At 39.9% G+C, this 27,747-nt stretch overlaps 1 protein-coding gene across 2 annotated transcripts in view; it reads left to right on the forward strand.

The window, feature by feature from the left end:
- LOC124283193 (tight junction-associated protein 1-like) overlaps positions 1-17,326 on the forward strand; it is a 38,123-nt gene extending 20,797 nt beyond the window's left edge. For both annotated transcript variants that reach the window (XM_046719225.1, XM_046719226.1), the window contains 5 exons: positions 12,185-12,349; positions 13,453-13,519; positions 13,876-13,983; positions 14,680-14,763; positions 15,733-17,326. In XM_046719225.1, the coding sequence (XP_046575181.1) occupies positions 12,185-12,349; positions 13,453-13,519; positions 13,876-13,983; positions 14,680-14,763; positions 15,733-16,164 (856 nt within the window). In that variant the 3' untranslated portion in view covers positions 16,165-17,326. The remainder of the gene's footprint in view (positions 1-12,184; positions 12,350-13,452; positions 13,520-13,875; positions 13,984-14,679; positions 14,764-15,732) is intronic.
- Positions 17,327-27,747: the final 10,421 nt, after the last annotated feature.

Genomic DNA, 27,747 nt, shown 5'->3' on the forward strand with positions numbered 1-27,747 from the left:
GAAGATCTAGAAGGGATACTTCGAGAGCTTCGTGAAGTCTCGGCGCTCACCGAGGAAGTATCTCCAAGGTCTCCATATACTAGCCACTTTCGTCATATATAGCTACTGTCAGTCCGTTCAAGACATCGCATAAAGTGTCTATCAACTGTATGCCATATGCCGTCTATAAGCCCTACGAAGACAATTGCACAGGCTATTTACAACACAAGAACGTCGCTATATTAATTAGTCAACGACGTTTCATAGATATTCACAGAAATCAACTTTCCGTTATAGATTGCTAGAATATGCTATCCCACACTCACGATACGATTATCTACATGCGCGACCATTACGCAGATCTGCAGACAATTCAATATCGAAATTGAACAGCAACCTGTTACAGCGAAAGTATAACTCATAATCGTCAACGTTTCTGAGAAGTAATATGTACAACAAGTTCAGCTTTAATTCTACAATTATGACGATACATTCATGTATACAGTCTACAAGCTGACAACTTGCAAGTTTATTGTACCTTTATATAAGGAAGTCGAATTATATTCAAAACTGAAGTTACTTTCACGACAGCCAGGAAAATAACCTACCCAGCATTAATATTACAGAGCGAGGTATTTCGCTACCGGAGGTTTCACAGTGTTTACCATTAACCCTCAAAAACACGTGGTCACTTTCGGTAACTTCGAAAGCTACGGTGAAGACTGGACGATTATGCTAATATAAATGACGGCAAGATTTTATACAAGGTTTTTTCCTGCTACACCGGGTGACATCACAGCTGGTATTCTACAGAATCAAAATGCCTTGTTCTGATTGGACCATGATGGACAACGCACTCCACGAGAGGTCGGTCTTAGTTCACAGTTCAAGACTCACGCTACAAGTGACAACTATATATCAGTGAACGAGCAAGCCTCCTTACAGTCCAGTTAATCTGAACCTTCATGATTGGGCTGCTTTTCTTCAGGTTAGAGACCTCCTGTCAAGTTAGGGCGAGGCACGGCAGTCAGGCGATTTTTACATAAAGTTCAACGAGGACAGACACACCTGGTTGTGTACCTACATCGTCAAGGACTTCTTGAGCGAATTTACCTGAGACGACGAATACAAGTGGATCTAAATCCACAGCGTCTCAGTCTACAACTGAATTTCATCATCAAACTACTAACACAACTAGATGGTTAGTAAACCTACTTTCTAAGCTTTCTGATTGGAGGATTAAACGGAAATTTCACGCTCCAACTTCGATCTGTATATAGGTGCTCCAACACCTCACAAGTGAGGTTTATGAACACGCCTGATGACATACTTGGACTTCATGATACGATGATTCTATCACGATGGCCAGCAAAGAGCACTGTAAATTTATCTCCACCGAACCAAACAGGAGGAAAAATGCATCAGATTATTTCCTCTATATTCAAGTTACGCAGACTGAAGTCTCATGTACTACCATCTCCTTGGATCAGAACTGTCATACTATGTGCCTACAAGACTGATGGACCCGATCCGACTCTCCATGAGCTTCTAATACTCATGATATTAGAGTCGCTAACTTCTACAATTGATCTACACAAATGTTATTTGAAATTATGGAGGGTTATTTCTGGAGATCCGATATGGTGGTTGCCAACCATTATCTGAGAGATATCACCGCCAAGGACGTCTCAGGTATCCACCAATTCGGGTTCCAGGGTCCTCGCACAACAGTTGACAGTTCCTCGAGAAGATAAGTCAATCTTACAGATTTCTACTTATCTTATAACAGTACTAAATAGCTACATGCTATATATAATTTGCTTAAGTTCTTTTTATCATCACAGTACTATGATTATTACATCATACAATATATAAGTTAACAACTCTACAGAGTTTGTTATTATATATTTACCTTAAGTTAATCATATCTTAAGCTTAGTACTATGGGTGCATTATAAATGCATTAGCTAATAAACTCCTAAGAGAGTTTTGGCTATTATATAATGTAGCTTAAGTTAATTATATCTTAAGCATAGTACTATACACATATTGTAAAAATATATTAGCTTACAAACTCTACGAGTTTTTGCTATTATATAGGTAGCTTAAGCTTATTCATATCTTAAGCTCAGTACTATGTTTATATCATATAAGTATATTAGCTAACAAACTCTAAAGAGTTTTTTGCTAATTGGCTTAAGTTTCATCATATCTTAAGCATTATGGTTACATTATAACATGTATTAGCTAACAAACTCTACAGAGTTTTTGCTATTATATGTAACTTAAGCTTATTCATATCTTAAGCAGTACTATGTTTATATCATATAGGTATATTAGCTATCAAACTCTAAAAGAGTTTTGCTATTATATATTTGGTTTAAGTTTCATCATATTTTAAGCTTTATGGTTACATTATAACATGTATTAGCTAACAAACTCTACGGAGTTTTTGCTATTATATATGTAGCTTAAGGTTTTCCTTCATATCTTAAGCTCAATACTATATTTCTATCATATAAGTATATTAGCTAACAAAACTCTAAAAGGGTTTTTGTTATTATATATTTAGCTTAAGTTCATCATATCTTAAGCAGTATGGTTACATTATAAAATGTATTAGCTAACAAACTCTCTACGGAGTTTTGCTTTTATATATATAGCTTAAGTTAATCATATCTTAAGCTCAGTACTATGTTTTTAACATAAAAGTATATTAGTTAAAAACTCTAAGGAGTTTTGCTATATACATTTAGCTTAAGTCTAATCATATCTTAAGCTTAATACTATGGTTACAATATAAGTCTATTAGCTAATAAACTCTACAGAGGTTTTTTGGCTATTGTATATGTAGCTTAAGTTAATTATATCTTAAGCACAGTACTATACTCATATTGTAAAAATATATTAGCTAACAAACTCTACAGAGTTTGCTATTATATATGTAGCTAAAGCTTATTCATATCTTAAGCTCAGCACTAGGTTTATATCATATAAGTATATTAGCTAACAAACTCTAAAGAGTTTTGCTATTATATAATTAGCTTAAGTTTAAGCATATCTTAAGCTTAGTACTATGTTTATATCTTAAAGTAATTTAGCTAACAAACTCTAAGGAGTTTATACTAGCAATTTAACAAGCTTAGGTCTATTAGTCTTAAGCATTGTATTAATGTTATATATACTTGATCATAATAAGTACATTGTAATAAGTACATTGTAATAACCTTTATATGGCAGCTGATAAGTTAGCAGCAGGAATTCATCAGTTCAGTGCCTTTATGAAGTTCCCATAGGGTTATTACAATCATCACAGTTCAAATCACTAATTATTAAAATCCAAAGTATTATATATTCCCACCTCCTTTTCTCAGAGGATTCTACAAGCAAAAAGAGCATGAGTCAGGATAAGGAAAAATATGTAATTTTTAGAGTAAAATTGATATTTTATACTTATCCTGACTCATGAGGTAAGCCCTCCCATCCTCCCCACATAACACTTTGGATTTCCCTGTAAATTCAAATGTTGGGCTCAGTATATGAGGAGAGAGTGAGGCACATGGGTAGAGGTGGCGCCCTCGTTCAGCTTGTGGAAGGGAGGTAACTCGTGGTGTACTAATTAGTGATTTTACATTGAAGGGAGCTTCAATTAGGGAGATACAAGTGTTCCACTATGTTCGCAAGAAGAAGAAGACAAGCAAAAAGAGCATGAGTCAGGATAAGTATAAAATATCAATTTTACTCTAAAAATTACATTATTTTTTCCTTATATTTTTGTGCATTAACAAATTTCATAAATGACGCTAACCAATTATTTTCGATGATTGATCGGTGGTAATGAACCAATCATCAATTATGAGATTTTAACCAATTCCCAACACTAGTGTGAGAGTATGAGCAGGATGAGCTGTTACATGATTGGGTGGAATGTTATCCCACTGTTCTACTATAAAAGTCTACTTATCCACTTATTGTCGAACATGAATCATGACAAATTTTATATTCGGGGTACATGAAGAAATTATGCGGAGTTCATCAACAAACGTAACAAACGTTAAAAACAACGTAACAGACATATACAGACTGCATGACTTTCACCCATCCAAGGTGTGCTGAGCCTTAAATCTGACCTATATAAATGTTCATTGCTGGAATGTTAGCTCTATAGCATACATGCTTTCACCTTTCAAACAGTGCATAATTCATGTTTTACATTGTGACCTTTAATTTGAGCTAGATATTATTTATGATTGAGATAAACGTACACATGCTTTAAAAGTGGGCCATAATCTCTATGCATCCATATTTCAAGTCTTGACATTACCAAGTTAAAATGGTTAGAGCGTCCGCCCGGAGAGTGGAAGGTCGCGGGTTCGATCCTCAACCGCGTCATGCCAAAAGACGTTAAAATATGGTGCTTGTTGGTCCCTACCTGGTGTTCGGCATTAATGGGTACAACAAGGACTGGTCGGCTCGGAGTCAGTATAATGTGTCTAAGTGGGGTATTCCTGCTTCACTGTGGCATGGTATCTCAGTGGGCTAGCACTATAAAACCAGCTTCAGTCTGGGCTAGTACAAGCAGCCACACATACACATACACACGCATGTACGTCGTCATATGAGCGAAATATTCTCAAGCACGACGTTAAACCCAATTTCACCTCACCTCACATCTCCAAGTTAAAAAATATAGACCAGTAAAGTCAGTGATCCAGACAAGTAGCATATAGGTCTGTGTACCAGGCTAACAAATTTGGAGATTTTGAATTTAATAATGTATTATGTATAGGCCTGTATGCGAGAATGTTAAATTTGGACAGAACTTCCCCATATGCTATACATGCAGTTAGCTTTTGTGTAAACATCGTAAATTTGTGGTTGAAGTAATTCACCCTTGCAAAGCATTATGGTGCTACTATGTAATGGAGTAATTCTTGTTGCTAAGCAGTTCTGCATCAGCAGTAGTGGCTTCATTCGATTTTGATTTGTTAAAATTAATAATCACTTGGAACATCGCATGTTTTTGTGAGTCTTCTTTCACGGTGAAATCTGAAATTGTGTTCCATTCTTAGGAAACAATCAAAAGCATTCTTTTAAATGTAAATATATCTACGCCAAGATATTCTGTGCAAGATGAGATCTGTGATGTTATTATCCCCACTGTCTGTCTATAACAGTGAACACCCAGACAATGATTTCATCTACTTATTTTCAAATGTGAATCATGGCAAATGTTATCTGGAGGGTACATGCAAAACGTATGCCGAGTTCATCATTTAACAACAAAAGTTGCACATATTCAGCCCATCCTGGGTGTGCCAACCCTTGAATCTGATCTAAATAAATGTTTGTCGTTGGAAAGCTAGCTCTACAGCATACATGCTTTTACCTTTCAAGTAGTGCATAATTCATGTTAGTGCATAATTAATTTGAGCTAGATATCATTTATAAATGAGAAAAACATAGGCATGCCAGTGAAAGTGGGCTGTCATCTCTATACATCCATTTTTCACGTCTAGACATTGCCAAGTTAACAAATATATTACAGTAAAGTCAGTGATCCAGACAAATGGCTTATTGGTGTATGTATGTAGACTAACAAATATTCTGATATTATTAAATCTAAATTGAATCATGTATTGTGTATAGGAATTAAGAAAGGCCTGTCCGTTTCAGATGTGGACAGAACTTCCCCTTGTGCTTCATAGATTTTCTCCTGGGTAAACATCATAAACTTGTGGTCAAAGTAATTCCCCCTTGCAATGCATTATGGATCTACTAGATAATCCTTGTAATCTGTCCTCCCAAATGGGGTCTGTAACAGTACTGAATGTCAGACGTCATCAGTGTACACCTTGTCCCTTCCCAGCTGAGGTCTGTAACAGTCTACTGATTGTCAGACGTCATCACTGTAGCACCTTCATGCTATGTCAGCTGAGGTCTATGGAGTCTACTGACATCAGACGTCATCAGTGTAGCACCTTCATGTCTATGTCCCTTCCCATCTGAGGTCTGTAACAGTCTACTGAATGTCAGACGTCATCAGTGTAGCACCTTCATGTCTATGTCCCTTCCCAGCTGAGGTCTGTAACAGTCTACTGAATGTCAGACGTCATCAGTGTAGCACCTTCATGTCTATGTCCCTTCCCAGCTGAGGTCTGTAACAGTCTACTGAATGTCAGCTGACGTCATCAGTGTCACCTTCACCTTCATGTCTATGTCCCTTCCCATCTAAGGTCTGTAACAGTCTACTGAATGTCAGACGTCATCAGTGTAGCACCTTCATGTCTATGTCCCTTCCCAGCTGAGGTCTGTAACAGTCTACTGAATGTCAGACGTCATCAGTGTAGCACCTTCATGTCTATGTCCCTTCCCAGCTGAGGTCTGTAACAGTCTACTGAATGTCAGACGTCATCAGTGTTATCGCACCTTCATGTCTATGTCCCTTCCCAGCTGAGGTCTGTAACAGTCTACTGAATGTCAGACGTCATCAGTGTAGCACCTTCATGTCTATGTCCCTTCCCAGCTGAGGTCTGTAACAGTCTACTGAATGTCAGCTGAGGTCTGTAACTTCCCAGCTGAGGTCTGTAACAGTCTCACTGAATGTCAGGCGTCATCAGTGTAGCACCTTCATGTCTATGTCCCTTCCCAGCTGAGGTCTGTAACAGTCTACTGAATGTCAGACGTCATCAGTGTAGCACCTTCATGTCTATGTCCCTTCCCAGCTGAGGTCTACATGAATCTATGTCTTTTCCCAGCTAAGGTCTCTACCAATGAGTCTGTTAAATGTCATGTCCCTTCCCAGCTGAGGTCTGTAACAGTCTACTGGAATGTCAGGCGTCAAACACCACCTACATGTCTATGTACATTTGAAGCTAAGGTCTTTACCAACTGTTAAATGTCAGACGTCCTCAGCTCAGTATGGAGAAAATGTCAAACACGATACACTCTGTACATTTGAAAGGACATTTAACTAAATCAGTCTTAAAATGACCATATGTTGGTCTGGAGGAATATGCCTGTCGCCCATTGTGCCCTTTATCTATATGTGTTTACAGTGATTTAATGATGGATTTGGATGCTGATAGTTTTAGAAAGCTATTCACATGCAAGAAATTCAAAACTTATTTGGTTTGTCATGGTTGTTGATTTGTATGCATTTCTTGTGCAGCTATGAGTCTTTTCTTTATAGCATATTCATGCCAATCTAACGCTTCAGTGATTTCGAAGCCAATATTTCTCATCAGTTTTGACACAAGAATTCATGCCTTTTGAAAGCGAAATTTGAAAAACTGAATTGATTATATTTAACTATTGGAGGGTCTGAAGAGATTTCAGGTCTTCAGTTAAAAGTGTGCAAAACATGATAATAAGTGGAATTGAAACGGAATTCATGCTTTTTGAAAGCTAAATTTGAAAACGTGGAGCGATTTCAGGGCTTCTTCTGTTAAAAGTGAGTTAATATTAACTGAACATGATAATCTGTGCAACTACCACAAATATATTACATTAGCAATGAAACATATTGAAAGCTGGGACCAGTTTATTGATTTAGGTGTGACCTTTGACTTTTTCAAGCTGTGTGAGGTTGTAATTGCACCAGTATGTGGGTGATACTTTAAAACTAAAACAGCCTTCTATATATATGTAACGTACTTTGAGACAGTGAGGATTAAGTAGTCCCAGCAGGACTTCGTGGTATGGTCGTTACAGACACAACATGGGAGAAGCTCCTGTAATGTGAAACACCAGTGTGTGCCAGTGTGTGCCAGTGTGTGCCAGTGTGTGCTTTTAATGTGACGACTGAGGAATTGCATGCATGATGTCGGCGTGGTTGTACGGCGTGGTTGTACGAGGCGACACGTTGCTATCGTCATACATGTTCTGCATGTCAGGTGACTCATTAGGGTAGCCAAGGGAGATTGCCTGATTCATCCACAACTTCCTCTTTGGTAGAGGCAATAGGACTACCGGTACTTAATGGTTTATAATTTCCGGAATTGGAGTATTTGCTTCTGTCATTTCTGAATGTCCTATCAAATAATCAATCTGATATTGTAATTCACAAAGTAAGAAATTGAGACATGTCTTATTCACTGATCATTGCTGATGCAGAACATTCAACTATGTAGACAGGTCAGACTTTCACTGCAGCAGACATTGAACCCATGCAGACAGTGCAGACAGTGTAGTCTGTCTCACAGTCCCTGAACCACATAAATTTCCCTACTGCCTGGCCCTCTCTGGGGTGCTAAAGCCCTAAATAAAGCAAGTCTAGATTTCCTCAGGTTCTGAATCTCTGGTCTCCCTTTTCAATATAAATTGGCTTGTTTGTTACTATCAAAATTATATATATTCAGAGACTAAGCCTTAGTCTAACTTTCACTGCTGTAGAACATTAAACCATGTATACATTACAGTGACTAAATTCACCTCTGCAGAACAAAGAATTTATGTACAGAGTCCCGACTTTCACTGCTGTAGAACATAAAATTGATATAAACAGTTCAGACTTTCGCTGCTGCAGAATGTAAAAATGATGTAGACAGTTCAAACTTTCTCTGCTAACAAATGTAGAGTTCATGTAGACAGTTCAGACTTTCACTGCTGACAAGTGTAGAATCCATGTAAACAGCACAGACTTTCACTGCTGCGGAACACAGAATCCATTTAGAGAGTTTAGACTTTCACTGCTGTAGAACATTTAACCATTAATACAGTTCAGACTTTCACTGCTGTAGAACATATAATCCATTTAGAGAGTTCACACTTTCACTGCTGTAGAAAATGTAGCCTCTGCGACAGTTGAGACTTTCACTGCTGTAGAACATGAGAGGGATGTAGACAGTGCAAACTGTCACTGCTAACAAATGTAGAACCCATGTAAAGAGCGCGCAGACATTTAACAAATATCTCATAAAGCATATTGGCTTCGTGAATGTCTCTGAAATTGCCAGATTAAGGAAATTAAGATTAAGGATCATGTTTCTCCAGATGAAATCATCATTTATTTAATTTGTTCTATTTTAATGTTTGGTAGTGGTAAATTATGCAGAAACTATTAGAACACATTTCGCTATCCATGTTTTCTCAGCTGTAGACATTTTGAACTGTTGACTGTGTATCTTGGTGAGCTACAGTGCTGGAGAGTAATTTCTTTGACATTTCATTTGTAAGTGCACGCAGTATTGTCTGTATAAAGATGACACAATTAAAGGGAAAGCTCGGTGTATTTCAAGGCGCCAAAAAATCAATAGGCACCATAGTAATTGATGAAGTAGCATTGCCCCTGCCATGCATGCAGGTTGAATTCAATACAGAACAACACTAGCATGAGTGGCACATATTGACCAGACATTGTAGATTTGTATGGATTTCTGGAGGCAAGTTGTGTGTGGAATGTGGTAGCTTGTATGTCACAGTAAATGGTTAAAGCTGCCCGAAACAGTAACTTTGAATTGTACATGACAAGTGTATCAGTTTTTAGAGTGACATGACAGTGTTAGTCCAATAGCTCTGTAAGAGTCTAGATGGACAAGTATACTTTAGTGAGCATTCTCTTATTTTATCTTGACCATATAGTGTTATAATGAGGAGTAGGCAAGTAGTGTTGTCATGTTGATAGTGCCATAGGCAACTTGATCTGTAGTGGCGTTGTTGCCTCAAGATCCTACAGGTTAATGGAGTTCTCTGACCCTGCTTGATTCCCATATTCCAGACTACATTAGACTGATGCTTAGCTAGAATATTCTGCTGATTCCTCATGTCACTTACGACCCGTGAAGATCCGGGGTAGAATAGGTCTTCAGCAACCCATGTGCTTGCCATAAAAAGGCGACTATCTTGTCGTAAGAGGCGACTAACGGGATTGGGTGGTCAGTTTCGCTGACTTGGTTGACACATGTCATCGGTTCCCAATTACGCAGATCGATGCTCATGCTGTTGATCACTGGATTGTCTGGTCCAGACTCGATTATTTACAGACCGCCGCCATATAGCTGGAATATTGCTGAGTGCGGCGTAAAACTAAACTCACTCACTCACTCATGTCACTTACATTACTGCGGGCTGACATACAAGTTTTCCTCGCTTCTTCACCATTATCAGAGTTGTGCTTCCTCCAGTCAATGTAATCTCAGATCAACTAAAGCATCCGATACCTCTTCTGTACAGTATGAACTCATATCAACTGCAGTACAGCTGTATACCGCCTCTGTACAGTATAACCTCATATCCACTACAGTACAGCTGTATACCGCCTCTGTACAATATGACCTCATACCAACTACAGTATAACTGTATACCTGTACATTATGAACTCGTATCCACTACAGCACATCCATGTACCTCCTCTGTACAATATGACCTCATACCAACTACAGTACAGCTGTTTACCTCCTCTGTACAGTATGACCTCATACCAACTACAGTATAGCTGTATACCTGTACATTATGAACTCGTATCCACTACAGCACATCCATGTACCTCCTCTGTACAATATGACCTCATACCAACTACAGTACAGCTGTTTACCTCCTCTGTACAATATGACTCATACCAACTACAATTATAGCTACCTCTGTACAATATGACCTCATACCAACTACAGTATAGCTGTATACTTGTACATTATGAACTCGTATCCACTACAGCACATCCATGTACCTCCTCTGTACAATATGACCTCATACCAACTACAGTATAGCTGTTTACCTCCTCTGTACAATATGACCTCATACCAACTACAGTATAGCTGTATACCTGTACATTATGAACTCATACCCACTACAGCACATCCATGTACCTCCTCTGTACAATATGACCTCATACCAACTACAGTACAGCTGTTTACGTCCTCTGTACAATATGACCTCATACCAACTACAGTATAGCTGTATACCTGTACATTATGAACTCGTATCCACTACAGCACATCCATGTACCTCCTCTATACAATATGACCTCATACCCACTACAGTACAGCTGTATACCGCCTCTGTACAATATGACCTTATACCCACTACAGTATAGCTGTTTACCGCCTCTGTACAATATGACCTCATACCCACTACAGTACAGCTGTATACCGCCTCTGTACAATATGACCTTATACCCACTACAGTATAGCTGTTTACCGCCTCTGTACAATATGACCTCATACCCACTACAGTACAGCTGTATACCGCCTCTGTACAATATGACCTCATACCAACTTCAGTGTAGCTGTTTACCGCCTCTGTACAATATGACCTCATACCAACTTCAGCACAGCTGTTTACCTCCTCTGTACAATATGACCTCATACCAACTTCAGTATAGCTGTTTACCTCCTCTGTACAATATGACCTCATACCAACTACAGTACAGCTGTTTACCTCCTCTGTACAGTATGACCTCATACCAAATACAGTATACCAGTATAGCTGTGTACCTCCTCTGTACAATATGACCTCATACCAACTACAGTACAGCTGTTTACCTCCTCTGTACAATATGACCTCATACCAACTACAGTATAGCTGTTTACCTCCTCTGTACAATATGACCTCATATCCACTACAGCACAGCTGTTTACCTCCTCTGTACAATATGACCTCATACCAACTACAGTACAGCTGTTTACCTCCTCTGTACAGTATGACCTCATGTACAAATGAACTCAGTACAGCACATCCATGTACCTCCTCTGTACAATATGACCTCATACCAAATACAGTACAGCTGTTTACCTCCTCTGTACAGTATGACCTCATACCAAATACAGTATAGCTGTATACTTGTACATTATGAACTCGTATCCACTACAGCACATCCATGTACCTCCTCTGTACAATATGACCGCATATCCACTACAGTACAGCTGTTTACCTCCTCTGTACAATATGACCTCATATCCACTACAGTACAGCTGTTTACCTCCTCTATACAGTATGACCTCATATCCACTACAGTACAGCTGTTTACCTCCTCTATACAATATGACCTCATATCCACTACAGTACAGCTGTTTACCTCCTCTGTACAGTATGACCTCATCATCACTACAATAATGATAAAAGTACTGAAAATTGATATAGGGCTAAATCCACCCACTAAGTGGGTGCTCAAAGTGTTGCAGTACATCTGTCAACCTCCTCTGTATATAACCCTATATCCACTACAGTACAGTACCGGTATATGACCTCATACTCCTGAATGTTACAGCCTGGACCTCCACCAGCAGATAGAGGAGCTGCAGTGTCAGCTGATCAGGAGCAACTCACACATCTCTCTCATAGAGCATGAGCTGATTGATAGTAAGCAGCTCGCGGAATATGAAGTGCTGAAACTGCGGGAGGAGTTTGCTCGACTCAGGGACAGATATGACAGGTAAATGACTTCATATTAGAAAATGACAGTTCTTATGAACACGGCATATATGATAAAGCTGTGGGAAATAACCAAGCATTTTACAATTTTTACAAATGTTATAACAGATTTTTTAGCTAGAATTTGTTAAAGAGTGGGATTACTATTGTATATTGGCAAATTGTTGCTGCATGGACCTTCATCAGTTTAGATTAATAAACAAACTACCTTTGTTTTTCATTGTTGAAGATATATCTTCAGTAAGCAGAGTTTCTAAAGTTGTACACCAAAAAATATTATTCCAATACTGATGCCTTTTGGCTAGGAATATTACAACGTTTTGAAATTACATGTAAATCATAAGATGTAAATCAGGGCAGAGTGGTGTGTGTTTGATGCTCAGATAGTCATTCTCATCAGTTGTGTGGTCTAATGGTACCAAAGTGGCTGCTAATGGTGGCCATTCTCAAAACTGAAATGTCATTTCCTATCTAATTACATCTTGTTGACATTATCCCAAACATGTCGGTTATGAATTTAGATAATTTATGTGTTTACTTTGAGGATTGATATTGTTTTCTTTGCATGTTTTCATTAGCAAGCATCAATCTCTTTGTTCACCGCTGTGTCACAGTTATACATGATTTGCATTACTTTTGGAACTGAATATATTAAGATAATGATTCAGAGAATTACAGATTATCTGTAAAAATACGAATTATTCAGATGCCTAGTGATACCTTGTATTGTCCTGGTGTCAAGTACATTATGTTAACACCCTGTAACAGGGGTGGAAATAACCCATTGCCCGATGCCTGAGTCCAGTGTTTTTTTCTGTCGGGCAAGCAAATTTGTATATCACACTGTACCGGTGTCCAGTTGATATTCCAATGTTAATTATGTTGTTTAATTAAAAAATCAACAAGAAAACAGCCGGTATAGTGGAAAAATTATCAGGGCAAGTGATTTTACATGTGCCACTGTACTGGAGTACACTACCAATTTTAAAGTTATTTCCATGCCCTGTGTAATTACAAGTCGTGCACATCTGGATCGTGATGAGTAGATCCTTGTGTGATGCCTTGATAAGTGGCAGGTTTTCAAGTACCATGTGTTGTTTACAGGCTGCTGGAGAGTCACAAGAGGATGCAGAAGGTCAACCACGACCTGGAGGACAAGTTACTTAAAGTGGTCAGTATAGGCAGCCTTCATTATTCAGCTTGTAGTTCGTCTCACTAGGCCCCACATGGGTGCAATGTGCGAAGTCCATTTTTGGTGTCCTCTTTCGTGATATTGCTGGAATATTGCTAAAAGTGACATAAAACCATACTCACTCACTCACTTGTCTCACTTGGATTACCAACGTTGTAGAAAAGTTCAAGCTTCAGTGTCATGTAGTTCATTAATATGGCAAAAGAATTGGCAAACTTGGTTTTACTTCAGTGGAATTGTCTCATTCAGAATGTCCATTAGACAAAAATATGTTTCCTGTTGCACTAGAACTAGTGTCTGAAATGTTTTAAATAATGTTTTATGTTTTGTTCAAGGTTAACAAATTTGAGGGAGAGAAGGTGTCCCTGCAGCGGGAGGTCGCAGCCTTGACCTCTAAACTTGTTGATGGCAAGGTCACTATATGTGAATTAGAGGAGGAAAATGTAAGCATTGAATTACAAAGAAAGCTTCATTCACTTCTTGTTCCAACAATGTCAGTGCTTATGGACTTCAAGACAATTAGTGTGAAGCCCATTTCTGGTGTCCCCGGCTGTGATGTTGCTGGAATATTGCTAAAAGCGGCGTAAAACCAAACTCAGTCAGTCAGTCAAGACAATTACTTATTCAGTGGAAGCCTCACAGCCAGAACAATCAGCTGTCAGGGTTGTGTTTTTGAGACATGCATTTCATTTTTATTCTTAAAGCCTTTTACATGAAGAAAATGGAAAATCTTGAATAGTTTGCATGATAATGAACTTTTACTGTTACGTTCTGCAGTTGATTACGAAGTGGACCCGTGAAGATCCAGGATAGGATTGATCTTCAGTAACCCATGCTTGTTGTAAAAGATGACTAATAGGGTCAGGTGGTCAGACTCGCTGACTTGGGTGACACATGTCATAGTATCACAACTGTGTAGATCGATGCTCATGCTGTTGATCACTGGATTGTCTAGTCCAGGCTCGATTATTTACAGACTGCTGCTATATAGCTGGAATATTGCTGAGTGCGTCGTAAAACTAAACTCACTCACTCATGATTATGAAGTGGATTTCCTAGGCATATTAGTGAAGGCAGTATTAGTCTTGTTCTATTGTAACAATATTTCTGAAGGTTGTTCATGTTTGATTGCCTCCCAGGAACGGTACCGCAATGACTGTAATCTGGCAGTGCAGCTGCTTCACTGTAGACCTTCCAACTTTGTCGCACATAAACTTAATTCGGTAAGTTTGAGCCAGTTCTTTGATTATTGTTGTATCTCTATAGAATTGGTCTTCAGCAACCGAACTGCTGACTTGGTTGACGCATGTCATCCCAATTGCGTAGATTGATGCTTATGATGTTAATCACTAGCTTGTCTGGTCCAGACTTGATTGTTTACAGACTGCCACCATATATCTGGAATATTGCTGAGTGTTGTGTTTAACAGCGAACAAACATATTTAGCTCTATATCAAAGTGCCCTTTACAATGATGCCATTGTGTTTGTTTCTCAGCGAACAAACATATTTAGCTCTATATCAAAGTGCCCTTTACAATGATGCCATTGTGTTTGTTTCACAGCGAACAAACATATTTAGCTCTATATCAAAGTGCCCTTTACAATGATGCCATTGTGTTTGTTTCACAGCGAACAAACATATTTAGCTCTCTATATCAAAGTGCCCTTTATCAATGATTACAATGATGTTGTTTGTTTCATGCAGAACAAACATATTTAGCTCTATATCAAAGTGCCCTTTACAATGATGCCATTGTGTTGGTTTCACAGCGAACAAACATATTTAGCTCTATATCAAAGTGCCCAAAGTGCCCTTTAATGATGCCATTGTGTTTGTTTCACAACACAAACATATTTAGCTCTATATCAAAGTGCCCTTTACAATATCAAAGTGCCCTTTACATGCCATTGTGTATTTAGCTCTATATCAAAGTGCCCTTTACAATGATGCCATTGTGTTTGTTTCACAGCGAACAAACATATTTAGCTCTATATCAAAGTGCCCTTTACAATGATGCCATTGTGTTTGTTTTACAAGCCCTTTACATGATGCCATTGTGTTTGTTTCACAGCGAACAAACATATTTAGCTCTATATAAAAGTGCCCTTTACAATGATGCCATTGTGTTACAAGCCCATGTGATTTAGACCACATCCACTTCAATATTTTTATTGCCACTATCTGCTGCAGCTTCCAATGGACTTACAAGACCGGGTGAAGAAACACATGACCCGAGAACAGATTCTGAACATGGAGAACAGCGTGAAGGAGTCCAAGTTGATCCGAGTGCCGATGCAGACATTCCCCCCATGTGCCATGGTCTACTCCGTCAACAACACCGACGCTGAAACCAACATGGGGAACGTGTCCCCCACAGAAACAGTGCCAATGTCCCTCATAGCCAAAGTGCTAACCCAGCCCGAGCCCAGGCGGAAGCCTCAGAGAACTTACATCTGTCTGAAGTGCAAGCGAGACGTTGTGTTGATAGACAAACAGGTCCAGGCCACGGGCCTGCGTGACCTTGAACGGAACAGTTTGCCGATGAGGGTGCATCGGACAGGAAGTACAAGTAGCAATGGTAGTGGCAGACCCAGACACAATTCTACGGAGACAGAGATCTGATACGAACTGTTCTGTCACTATGTGATATGCCTTCATGATGAAGTCACCTGTAGTCTGACTTCATGTGTGGTTGAGTGTTTTATACTAAGCATAATTGCAGTGCTATTCAAGCTGTTCTTAATGATGCTGAAGGATATTTAGAATCCACAAGGATTCTGACTAGAATAGGTTCAGGTTTGCACATCATTGAAAATGGTTTTGCCATCTAAATCTTCACAATTTATGCCTTGTTTATGAGAGTAAGGCGACTTCATATGCAGCATTTTGTGAGATCTTAATGATCAAAGGGCAGGCACAACTGCAACATGTACATCTGTACAAATATATTTATTAACAAATGTAAATATTTTCTACCACATTTTTTCTCTAACATGGTTAGTAACTATTTATAAGTTGGTGCAGCAGAGTGTCTTGTTTCTCATAAAGTTTATTGTTGTCATAAACTGAGTTTAGGATTTGCACATATTGATCATGAACATTTTCATATCTGAAAGTTTTAATTTAATGGAATGTAATTGGCACCATATTACCAAATTGTCATGGTTTTTTTTCCAGTGTCATGTTTGTTTCCAGTTGACTTACCTTCTTAACTGAAATTCTAAAAAAAAAAATAATGATTTTGTATTTAGATTTATTTTTCAGAAAAACAGCTAGAAATTTAAGAGGTTTTCATATATGACAAGACTTTCATTATGTGCATACTACTGTATATGACCGTAGATAAGCTAATCCTAACTTGACCCTTAAAATCAGTATCAAATGGTATATCACGCACATAAGCTGAACCACCAACTTTCGTTCAATGAGACAGCAAATTTAATGCCTGGATATTTAAGACAGTCTTTTTCCAATATAATGATTCATAATCTAGTTACTGTGATAGTATAGGAAACATGATTGTGTTATTTATTGCAGTGTTGTATATAATCTAACCAATCACGGGTGATGCCTTTGATTGGCAGCATTTGTGACCCCAGTTTGCTCATATTTGCTACCTCCAAACAACAGCCTTGGAGAGACATGGGAATAGTTCCATGAATATGTGTATATTGGTAACCCAGTCATCCTCGATAATCTCCAGGGTATACGTTACGATCACTCTCCACTCACTATACCCTTGATGCATCCACGGCTTGGCCCGATAATTATATTACCTCCCTTTGCTGGCTCTGCATTCTCACAGTAGCCAATCAGCTAAGCCGCTGTTACATCCGAGCTTGCCAGTGTCAACAAAGATAGCGGTTGCAGTCGCGAAGGTTTGTTCACAGCTCCTCTCAAATTTTTGGGGAAATCATACAGACAAATTGACAGATCTGAAACTTTAAGAAAATCTGTGAAAGAACTCCTTCTACCTCTTCCAGAGCACCTCTGCATCAGTTATGTTGCCAAGTTTAACGATTAGATAATTTAAGAACCCAAAGTGAGTTGTGATTGGTTCGCTCAACTTCCCAGCGTAGACATCTGATTGGATAAAAAGTCAGCAAAGGGAGGTAATGTAATTATGATTTCCCCCCAAAATTGAGTGGCGCTGCGAACAAACTTTCGCGACTCCGACCGCTATCTTTGTTGACACTGGCAAGCTCGGATGTAACGGCGGCTTAGCTGATTGGCTACAGTGAGAATGCAGAGCCAGCAAAGGGAGGTAATATAATTATCGGGCCAAGCCGTGGATGCATCCAGGGTGGAGAGTGATCGTAACGTATACCCTGGAGATTATCAAGGATGTAACCAAGTAGTCATTATAATAAACCCATCTATCTCCATGTTCCTTGAGGATGCTTTTAAGGTTGCTAGGCTACAGCCAATGGCAGGTCTTGTAAAATTGATCAAGGTCATTAACAACCACTTTTTCAGGTAGCAAAATATGCATTATGATGGAAACCACACGTAAAATCTCAAGTCATCACTGGTAGCTGAAGTTTATGATGTGTGATTCTGAGTGCTGGAGTTCATCCTTAATCAAATTACACACTTGAAACTTATAGATCTAGACCGAAGACTAGAAATAGACACTAGACTGTGGAACATATTCCCCTTCATATCCCAGGGATTCAGATTATAGTTTAAGCATTGAGTATCTACTCCAACTTAACAGTCACATTGGGTATTATCTGTTTGTTTACTTTGAGCATTAAATATATTTTTACTCTTTTGGGTCATCTCTGTTGCATAATTTTACACCAATGAGTACATGTTTTTGCACATTATTCTGCTACAAATTCTCTGTCTGATGATTTCTAATTTGTATCTGTTTGTGTAGTAATTATGTAAATCGTCTTAACTATGAGCTAGACGTAGCTGCTTTCTTGTGCGACATTATCTGCAGTTGAGTTCAAGTGCGTGTCCTGGTTGACTTTGGCCAGTAAGGCCAGACCAATTTTATTTCTTGTTTTAAGGATTTCTGTCCTCAAAATACCTAAAGGCAGGAGGGAAAAAATTAAATAATAAAAATCACCAGTCAAAGTAATATTCCTTTTAAATACTAAAAGTGTTTTACTTTTGGCAATTTATGAAGTGTATATGGGACAAAAACAATCTAAATGCATTTTCTTGCACATTTACATTTTTGGCCAATAAAAATATTAAAATTTTATTTTTTGAGCAGGGAAAATTAATTTTAATTTTTTTCTAATTCTTGAAAAAATATCACCAGGGGATCCGTAAAACAAGAAATAGAATTGATCTGGCCTAAGTAAAGATTTGTGAAGAAGTACAGGTGAAGGATGATTGGGGAACTAAACAGAGTGTTGTGATGCTATTGGGTTGTTGAAGTTTTCAAGCAATTGAATGACTTATTTTGCATATACATGTCTTACCTGGAGCTCTGAATCCTAAACAGAGTGTTGTGATGCTATTGGTTTTTTCAAAAGTTTTCAAGCAATCAAAAGACTAATTTTGCATATTTTTTTAGGCAAATACACATCTTACCTAGAGCTCGTGAGACATTTGACACAAGCACACTGATGTTGATAAGATAAGGACAACATTTATGGATGAACAACTTCTTTATTCAGGTGATGCTTTGTTTGGATATAGATTCTTGTATCTTTGTCAAGCATCTGTATCGAAACATTGCATCACCTGAATAAAGAAGTTGTTCTTCCATGAAGGTGTCTGGTGTCCCATTCTATGATGTTACTGGAATATTGCTAAAAGCGGCATAAAACTAAACCCACTCACTCAAAGTCATTTTGTCACTTTAATTGACAGCTTGATGAAGAATTTCCATTTTAGGAAAGGCTGCTTCATGCTAGTGGAAAGAGTGAAATTGAAGTGAAAATATATGTATGTATGATGAAACATTTAAGACTAAGCCTCGCTTTCACTTGATGTCACAAATGTCACAGTAATTGAGCAGTGTTAGGAAACAGTAACACAAATGTAACGCTCTTTCAGAAACTTATAGCACAGGACAGCTGAAACTTAGGTTTTCCATACAGTGAAAGTTCCATCAGTATGTCTGATGTATTCCAAATTGTTACAAACTGGAGACCTCCCAAAACAGACTCCAGGCCAGTGGGTAGACCTATAGACACAGTGATTCCATTACCCTCTATTACAGTCTTGAAATATGTTTGTCACATACAGAACATGTGTGAATGCTGTATCTGGTATAATTGTTTGCTTTTGTTGTTAGTGTTGTCAAGATGGTGTAAAAGATTATGTTCTGGATGTATTATTTGTGTGGTCAACTATTTTCACAAACGTTTAGATAAGCTGCTGTTAAATGAAAAAAGAAATCAGGTTTTCTATACTCTTTTTAGGCCAGATCAATTTTATTTCTTGCTCTACGGTTTTGTCAGAAAACCTAAAGGCAGGAGGAAAAAAAAATAAATATGATCATCAGTCAAAGTAATATTCCTGCGAAATATTAAAAGTATTTTACTTTTGGCAATTTATGAAGTGTATGTGGGGCAAAAAACAATGAAAAAAATAATTTTCTTTTAAGTTTACATTTTTGGCCAATAAGAACATAAAGATTTTATTTTTTGAGTGGGGAAAATTAAGTTTTATGTTTTTTCTTATTCTTGAAAAAATATGCCTGGCGGATCCGTAAAACAAGAAATAAAATTGGGCTGGCCTTATGGTATTTCATAGTATACAAACATTTCATGATGATTTTATGAGTGCTTGTGTCAGTGTCACTGTGTTCTTGTCCTGAAACCAGCTTCAGTCTTCCAGACTTGCAGTTGCCTCCATAACGATGGTAACAACATTTAAGTATTTGTTTTATCAGCTGATATTTGTCTGGTATTTTCGTTTGTTTGTGGTATGATTATATTAACTGAATGCTCTACTCACAGACTCAATGGTAACAGCTACCTCTGCTTCTGTTATAAGTAAGATGGTACTCAGTGTGGAGAACATTGACAATTATTTTTGAAGATGTTTTGGGTGTGTTTATATGTTGTGGGTTTGGGAGTTTGGAATAACCCATATTTGTATATTATGAATTTGACAGATATGAAAATGGTATGTGTACGTACAACTGCCCCTGTGACTGAATGGTACCAATATATTGCAGCAATAGGTTTAGCATTGTACTTAAGTGTTGGTTAATATGTGAAGGACTTTAGAACTGTAATGTGCATGGTAGAAAATGTGTGTGGTAATCATGCGAAGTCAACTGAATGAATGTTTAACTGTTTTCTTGTTCATTACCATTCCAGCTGTTTTTTGGCGGTGGGGTAGCCTAGTGGTTAAAGCGTTGGCTCGACACGCTGAAGACCCGGGTCGATTCCCCACATGGGTACATTGTATGAAGCCCATTTCTGGTGTCCCCCACCGTGATATTGCCGGAATATTGCTAATTGCGGCGTAAAACCAAAATTCAGTCAGTCCAGCTGTTTTGAATCTAGGCTGATAAGAAGTTTATTCCCATGAGATTAAGATGTAATTGTGAAATGGAAATCATGGTTATGTCCCTTAACTATGACAGGATCTGCTGTTCATTGGAATCTCCCAATTGCATCTTTGATCACTGGATCCTGACATTCCGAAGGGATGTAACTCTACATACCGGTAGTTAATTGCTTAGACCAATATCACCTAGAATGGCTCAGACCAATATCACCTAGTCATGAGGTATTTTTGAAACAAAAAGATAATTTGCAATAGTGTTCAAAACGGTTTCTGTTTAGTGTTTGTCGTGAAAGAGATTGGTTACCATTTCAACTGATTGAGTATCATTTATCATCTAAAGAAATCAATTCATAAGTCAATCAGAAGCATTTCATTTCATCCTTGCTGTGTTCTGTTCACACTGCCTTATCTTAAGCCATTATAAGTAAAACCACCTGGTCATCGCAAATTTAATTGGCATGTCTTCATACTGTTTGGAGTGGATGATGTCAATATGTGTGCTACATCTAATGTCATCTAGCTATAGCTTCCAATAACTTGTAGTGCAAGCCTCACGATATGCATGCTGTAGGTCATTGAATTGTTATGTATGTTTATGAATGACTCAGGTCTTTCTTTCACACTTTATTTACCTGGCTGTAACAATGATCTGTATAAAATTTAACAGTGCGGCTACAGGGAATTACACTGTTATGATTTTGCTTCCAGGTGAACTGCAGGGCCTTGTTTATACTGGATGGATTTTTGTTGTACAAGGCAAGTAGTTTATGTGTATACCTCAGGGAACTTTCGAAAACGGTGTACAACTGGATATGTACATTCAATTATGATGAAGGTTCACAAAGGAATCAATTCTACTTCCAGTTCCATATGCTACCAAACTAGGGTACATTTATTTTTGTTTGTTGATTAACGCCGCACACAGCAATATTCCAGCTATATGGCGGTGGTCTGTATATCATCAAGTCTGGACCAGACAATCCAGTGATCAACATCATGCATATCAATCTCCGCAACTGTGATATGATGACATGTGTCAACCAAGTCAGCAAGTCTGAGCAACCGATCATAAGTGGCTTCTTTCGACAAGCATGGGTTGCTGAAGACCAATTCTAACCTAGACCTTCACAGGTCTCACCTATGTATTCCAGTTCTGGTTAGAGTTCTTATCGAAACACAGAAAGATGCCTGGGGTATATGTATGTGACAACAAGCCTTATCCAGTGAAACAGGATGAAGCAGAGCTGTCTAAGCAGGACATACAAGAATCCTAGTCTTAACACCTAGCTACAGTATTTCATTGTATTGACTGCATAATGACTATACACTTGATGTTAACTATACAGTTATTTATTGCTGTGATGGAGGTTGAGGAATCCCCTGTTTGACCACACAAAGTTGTGACACATGATGTAAATATCTTGTCAGTATTCACTGCATCAGGGGTGCCACTTTCACATTCTCAACATCCATTAAAAACATTCACAAAACATTTGATTGCTTGTTGTGTCATTAAATGATCCAGTATTGCTGAAACCTGGCTTCAGGATTGCTGAAACCAGGCTCCGGGATTGCTGAAACCAGGCTCTGGGATTGCTGAAACCAGGCCCAGTCCTTGATGACACAAATTCTGGATCAAAAGCCTGGTCCAGTTTAATCCTTGATGACAGAAATCTGCATCTGATGTCAGATCCAGCTAAATCCTTGATAACACAAATTTGCATCAGAGGTCAGATCCAGGTAAATCCTTACTGGCAGAATTCTGCATCAAAAGTCAGATCCAGGTAAATCCATGATGACAGAAATCTGCATCAGAAGTCAGATCCAGGTAAATCCTTGACACAAGTCTGCATAAATGTCAGATCCAGGTAAATCATTGACAAAACATCTGCATCAGAAGTCAGATCCTGGAAAATTCTTGATGACACATCTGCATCAGAAGTGAGATCCAGGTAAATCCCTCATGGCACAAGTCTGCATAAATGTCAGATCCAGCTAAATACTTGATGTTACAAATCTTCATCAGAGGAAAACATTTCTTTCAACAAAAGCAAAATTATCATACACTGTTTATAAATATCTTGTGAACACGTAAACCCACTTGAAGCACATACCAGCAAATGTACATAAGCACTCATTACTGCGGGGTGTCACAACTTGGATTGAATTTGAGGTACTGATTGTGAATCTAGATCATGCAATTATGCACAGTTAACAGCCATTGGATCATAAGATTGTTCTGAACATTCCAGAACCATTGTCACGTCTTACCCTCGCATTTTACGACATATTGGACATTGAGTGTGACTTGGTGGATTCTTTCAGACTTATTTGCTCCAATTCTTCATAGATTGTTCGTGGTGAAAGCTGTGGTTACCCTGATGCCATGCACATTTGTGAGCACTGCCTGAGTGATGTGTATGGTCCCACGACGTCACAGAATACATAAAACAGGAACGTTATGAAAGAGTTTTTATTATTTTTCCTTATCCTGACTCGTGCTCTTTTGCTTGTCTTCTTCTTCTTGCGAACATAGTGGAACACTTGTATCTCCTATTGAAGCTCCCTTCAATAAAGAATAGACGTAAAATCACTCCTACCAAGAGTTATCTCTCCAGCCGTTTAGGCGGGAAACTGTGGCGCCACCGTGCCCACATGCCTCACTCTCTCCTTCTTCACCCTGTTGGCAGGTTGTGAGAGCACCTGTGTCTCCTATTCGGCACTATATCCTTTAATTAATTAGTTATTCTCCTCTATTCTACTTTTATAGAGGTTTAGTTAGTATCCTACAACAATATGGTTGGATATTTAATCGTATTTAGCACTGTTTATTCACGGTATTGTCCGTATTTGTTCAGTTGTTTACATTTCATGATAACCTATTTTCGTTGTTGGTTTAGATTCGCTGCTGCAGACCCGCGTTGATTGTGCCCTAGCTGCACAACAATATGTACTTCCAGCTATAGCTGTAATCTTTATCAGCTTTTAATTGAAATTCAAATTAATATATAATTTTTCTCCGTACTTAGACGTACTATCAACTATCCAGGTGACTTCCAAGTCATGGGTAACTGGCTGAGTCCCTCATGAGCTGTCTACTGCTGTTAGACGACTTACTACCATCAAGTGACCTGCCGGAGATGTCCTCGGAGGATGGGCGTGGGATGTTGTCCGCCTTACTTCGAAGACGTTGGCTTCTACATCGGACAACCCCTCAACGCAGACGTAGAAGACGCCATCCTCTACGCAGAATGAAGCCTCATCCTGATGCCAGTGAGAGGGCTTCATGATAAGCCACTGCTGATCATCCCAGAGATACAGCACGCAGTCCGAGGGCGACAGATGAGCGATCTCCGGACCATATCGCTATCAACGCAGAGAGGGCAGCTCTACAATCATCGCAGACGATGTATAGACGCCATCCTCTACCCAGAGAAGGCTACACACCCCTTAGATGACGACAACTCTACGGGGACGTCTGCGCGAGACTACAAGGACTTTCTCTGCCGAGATTGTTCCGTTGACGGTACAGGGACTCTCCGATGATCAACCGATCATCTTCCCAGAGGTTCATCACAAGTAACGACCAGTCAGCTACGGTGACTTCAGCGCAGATCTCCACGGTACCCGAGGTATCTACGATGACAACAGATGAGCGTCCTGTGGGCCACGTCGCTATCAACGCAGAAAGGGCAGCGCTACTACCACCGCAGACCTTCAAACCGGGGGGACCTTATGCAGGAGATGAACAGCGTTACGGCCTGGAGAAGAAGTCACAGCCCACAACGAGGTCCCGAGCCTTCGCGAAGGTTCCAACGCAGACGTCGTCTCTGAGGGACCCTTCATCAACGTGACATCTGGCAGCAGATCTACACTACAGGCCAGCCTTCGCGAAGGTCGACTCAACCATCCCCTGCGGCGGACACGGACGATCAGCATTCGCGAAGGCGTTCGCGAAGGAGGAATCGCCATCCCTGGATACAGAAGCGTTCGCGAAGGCGTTCGCGAAGGACCAGTCGCCATCCCCCAGATGCGGAATCAGCGTTCGCGAAGGCATTCGCGAAGGAAAATTCTTCCATCCCCGGATACAGAATCGGACGACCAGCGTTCGCGAAGGCGTTCGCGAAGCACCAGTCGCCACGCCCCAAGTGCGGACTCAGATGAGCCTTCGCGAAAGGCCTTCGCGAAGGATGTCAGCTACAGTATACAAGCGTCTTCGTCCTATAGATCGTCGAGGGATTCACCAGGACCTTCGCGTACCTACAGGTCACCCTACAGGCACAGTTCGTCGGGCTATTTACCACGTCGATCTCCTCGCCGATTTCCACGCAGATCCCCATACAGGTCTCCAGCGAAGCAGAGACATCGCAGTACTTCGTCTCTCTACTGTACGCCACAGGCCATCTACAACGCAGAAACGCCACAGTCCTTACTTTCTCAACAGAACGCTACATGTCATCACCGAGCCTGCGCGAAGGCATTCGCACAGGCCATCCACAAGGCAGAGATGTCGCAGTACTTAACTTCTTAACAGAACGCTACATATAGTCTATAACTTGCGCGAAGGACGGCGCTATCTTCAGAGACGGTCAACAGATGAAGAGCCTAATAAAGGATCTTCAGGCCGACTACCTACATCAAGGGCATCAACGACGCTTCGCAGATCATCACGGGAATCACCATTTCCGTATATATTGCCAGGTAGGCAATCCCGGACTACGAGACGATTATCTACATGCAAGGCGCCATACAGTCACACCAAGCCGACCACCACGCAGATCACTACGCAGATCGTCGAGGTTATTCAACTAGGACACGAAGTAGCGTCATCCTAGAAGGGAAAAGATCTTCGTCACTGAAGATAGGTCATACAGTACAAGAGAGGTACTCTTGTCAGAATTCATCACTAGCTCGGATCTTCAGATGGAATCCAGGACGGGATTCACATAGATTGATTTATCTACATTAGAAGATTCATGGCCTTATAGAGATCTTCACCTTCGTACAGATCTGCAGACATTCTCACTGGCGGAGTTCAACAGCAGCCTTGCTACAGCTAGGAAATTACATACTCGTCACCGATTCCCTGAGTAAAATTTACAACAAGTTCAGCATTAATTCTACAATTACGACGCTTCATTGATGTATGCAGTCTACAAGCTGACAACGTGAAAGTTCAATTGAGCCTATGTATAAGGACGACGGCATTATCTTCAAAACTGAAGTAAGAGTCACAGCAGCCAGGAAAACAGCCTACCCAGCATCGATATTACGCGCCGAAATATTCGCGCGTTTACCATTTAACCCTCGACACACGTGGTCACTCGTGTAACTTCGGAAAGCTACAGACAAGACCGACGATTGATCAGATATCAACGACGGCACTAGATTCTACAAGGATCTTTTTCCTGCTACACCGGTGACATCACAGCGCGGCTAGCCTAAAGAATCAAAATGCTTTGTTTTGATTGGACCACGAGGGACAACGCCCTGCGCAGAGGTCGGACGTAGTTCACAGATCAAGAAATGGGTTACAAGTGACAACAACATGTCAGCGAGCGAGCAACGCCTCCATTACAGTCCAGTTAGACTGGACCTTCGTGATTTGGCTGCCTTCATGGGGTTAGAGACCTCCCCTGTCATCATTGAAGACGAGGGCGAGGCAGCCAGGCGATTTTTACATAGAGTTCGCAACGATGGCAGTCACAGAGTCGGCCATCGCTTCATTTCCTTACAGACACGGTAAGGGTGTCAAGATCGTAGGATATAGATACAAGTTCTTGTATCTCAAGCACTACTCTCTCCGTTTTTACTACGAAGTAGCGGAATCTGTTGGTTTTTCGCACGTCAGCACAAGACATGACATGCAGAGAGAATTACAACTACGCCCACTACTGGTCTTCATGAATGTACGGCCGGACAGGTTATAACCCATATCTATATATGGTGAACTCCGTGCGAGGAGGGTTGCAGACGCACCTAATTAGCGGGGTCGCAGTACAAGACGCATCTCTATGGGGACGCATCTCTCCTAGAGTGGGAGCACACCTTGTCAACAATGTGTCAGCTGGGATATGGACCATAGCAGAGACGATCTGCACTTCCATATGCTGGAAATGAAAGCAGCGATAAACGCCATACTCCACCGGATCAGCTTTTTTATAAAATGCTCATCTAACGGTACACACTGTCACCTCCACAGTGACGGTCTACATCCACAGAAGGATCAACAAAGTTGGCGAACCTTCTGGACCTCTGCTTTCAGTTGATCAGCATAACAGTCAACCTGACTGTCCATAGCAGAGTATACCACATTCCAAGAACCAAGAATGTGTTAGCAGATACACTATCCTGTCCAGCGCAGCCATTCTCAACAGACTGGATGCTACATTCAGAGATCTTCAACCAGATCCACGGACAGGGGCAACGGACATGCGAAGCATCTCCTGCCTAGGACTAAACACTTACGTGTTTCTCCCCCACCTCTAATACCTAGGGTATTACAGAAATCAGTCAGGCGAGAGGGTTAGGTCTACTAATGCCTACAGTGAATAATGCCTACAGGGAATAATAGCTACAACGTTTGCAGTGACAGCGATACGCTTACCTGCACACAAGTAGATTGTTCCACTTAGTGTGCACTATTGCCTACAAAGGGATTAGGGGAGGCCAGCAAGGAGAGTAAAGAGTAAGATCAAGAGTATTAAATCGTTAGCTAGC

This window comes from Haliotis rubra, unplaced genomic scaffold (genome assembly GCF_003918875.1).
Source record: "Haliotis rubra isolate DU_JTF1 unplaced genomic scaffold, ASM391887v1 Scf310, whole genome shotgun sequence".
In the NCBI taxonomy this organism is placed as follows: Eukaryota; Metazoa; Mollusca; class Gastropoda; order Lepetellida; family Haliotidae; genus Haliotis; species Haliotis rubra.